This window comes from Naegleria gruberi (genome assembly GCF_000004985.1).
Source record: "Naegleria gruberi genomic scaffold NAEGRscaffold_170, whole genome shotgun sequence".
In the NCBI taxonomy this organism is placed as follows: Eukaryota; Heterolobosea; class Eutetramitea; order Acrasida; family Naegleriidae; genus Naegleria; species Naegleria gruberi.
Genome location: NW_003163166.1, coordinates 1 through 2,025, shown reverse-complemented (window position 1 = coordinate 2,025; position 2,025 = coordinate 1). Strand labels below are relative to the sequence as shown.

Below are 2,025 nucleotides of genomic sequence, written 5' to 3'. Positions count from 1 at the left end.
GAAAATGAGTTTAAATTAGTTCCACTGAATGTAATGAGCATTTTAGAAATTATTCCACTCTTCATGTCCAATAATCTAATAGATGACGAATCCAAAATGTAGAGAAAATCTGTAGTAGCATCATAATACATATTCGTAGGTCCATACAAGGTAGATTCTGTTCCAGGAACTGAATCAGCACCGTTTGGTAAACATTCACCTGTTCCTGCCACCACTCGACTTTGATTTCCAATGATCTGTCTCACAACACACAAATTTCCATCAGAAACATAAAAAGTTGGCAATAATGAAGGATCACTGTTTGGCACCACAAATATACCCGTACCATACAGTGGAAAATTCCAAGCCTCGTCTGTATTACCCACACTACCAGCAACTGCTATTGTTGTGGGAGATGCTTCCGAATGTTCCACAACAACCAGCATCATTATTATAACAACAATCATCAGTGTGATCAAACCACTCCTTGTTGTCAATGATGATGACAGCACTGCCCGGTGCTGATTTATCTCGTTGCTGCAGTTGCAACTAGCTTCATGGAAGAATCTGAAGGTCGTACCTTTTCTTTTTGATATTTGCTGGAGTGGCACTTTCTCCATTTTTTTTCACTTTTAAAGAGTTTTGTTTAACAAATAGTGGCACACTTAATTGGAAGTACTCCGAAGGGTAACCCTCTAAAATCACGTTTTATGAAAGATTTGGATAAATCATGTTGGATAAATACTTATGAGTGTGTTATTGTTTGACTTTCTTGGTTGGTGGATCAGTAGTTGAGGATGATACAGATTCAGAGGCTGGTCTTGCTTGTGGTTTCTGATCTGATTTGGTGGCATACTCAATGTATTGTTTGAGAACAGTTTCGGCTGAGGTCACAATTGCCTTCTTGGCTTCGAGAGTTGTACGAATCTTGGTTAATTTGAGAGTTTGAGGTGAGCCATGTTTGATTGTTTCTCTCTTAATATCGTCAATGCCATTTAGAATGGTTTCCACATGTGTTCTGGCATCCTTCTTCTCCTTGAAAGAAAATTCCATGTCATTAGATTTAAGGAATTTCTTTACACTTTTACAATGATCACATTTGCACTTGATTTTAACATGTTTGAAAACCCATTCACTCGTAGAGTCAACTCCAAGGTCAAAGTCAATTGGTATATTTACATTTGAAGCTGCAGTGTATAAAAGTTTGTAGCAATGTTCCAAAACTAATCTCAATCCTGATCCAGTCCAAAAACATTCAGTTCCATTTTCCTTGATTAATTTTTGTACTAGAGAATGACCATGTTTTGCTTTGGTAATCTTTTCAACTAGTACTTTTGCAATACTCATTTCCTCTGTAATCTTGTCATTCTTTCTACAAAATGTTAGTAATTGGGCACATTCTTCAGATGGATCTTCTGATGTGTTGTCAAATTTTCGAATAATACTTGAGAGTATTTTGCTTGCAAAATGTTTAGCCTCATCACTTTCACCACCAGCCAGTCGAGTATATGCTTCAATCCTTTGTCGTAAAGGGTATACCAACATATCTTCTACAATGGCATTTAAGCATTCTTCCAATACTTGAATTCCAAAATGTTTCATCACTGTTACAATTTCTTGTAATATATTCAAGTTAATTTCTTGTTTCGAATGAACAAGTCTTGCACAAAGTACTCCACACAAACTTGGTAAATTCAACTCGATAATAACTTGTGCATTGATTTTTGATTCTTCAGATGAAAATGCTGTATTTCGCATTTCTGATTTTGTGTACAAATCAATGAATTGATCAATTTTTGCAGAACATGTTGGATATTTCTCTTTAAAACTAAGAATGAGCAAAACCGATTTTGGTTCCAAAAGTTCTAATCGAAGGGAAATAGATAGCACTTTTGGTATAAAAAGATCTAACCAAGATTCTTCGTTCAACTCTAAAATCATAGTTCCTATTGAGATACTCGATTCGAAAAAGTATAACTTTCAACTATTCAAATGATAATAGTTCAATAAACTATAAATGTATGAAACATGTTTAAGACTTACATG

At 35.1% G+C, this 2,025-nt stretch overlaps 2 protein-coding genes across 2 annotated transcripts in view; both read right to left on the bottom strand.

Annotated features, from left to right (window-relative positions):
- NAEGRDRAFT_76496 (uncharacterized protein) overlaps window positions 1-428 on the bottom strand; it is a gene marked incomplete at both ends in the record, with an annotated part of 7,946 nt that extends 7,518 nt beyond the window's left edge. The window contains one exon of the mRNA XM_002668542.1: window positions 26-428. Within this exon, the coding sequence (XP_002668588.1) occupies window positions 26-428 (403 nt within the window). The remainder of the gene's footprint in view (window positions 1-25) is intronic.
- Window positions 429-735: 307 nt separating this feature from the next.
- On the bottom strand, window positions 736-1,920 carry NAEGRDRAFT_54714 (uncharacterized protein; the record flags this gene model as incomplete). The annotated part of the gene is made up of 1 exon (XM_002668541.1): window positions 736-1,920. One exon carries the CDS (start codon window positions 1,918-1,920, stop codon window positions 736-738), a length of 1,185 nt encoding a protein of 394 aa, XP_002668587.1.
- Window positions 1,921-2,025: the final 105 nt, after the last annotated feature.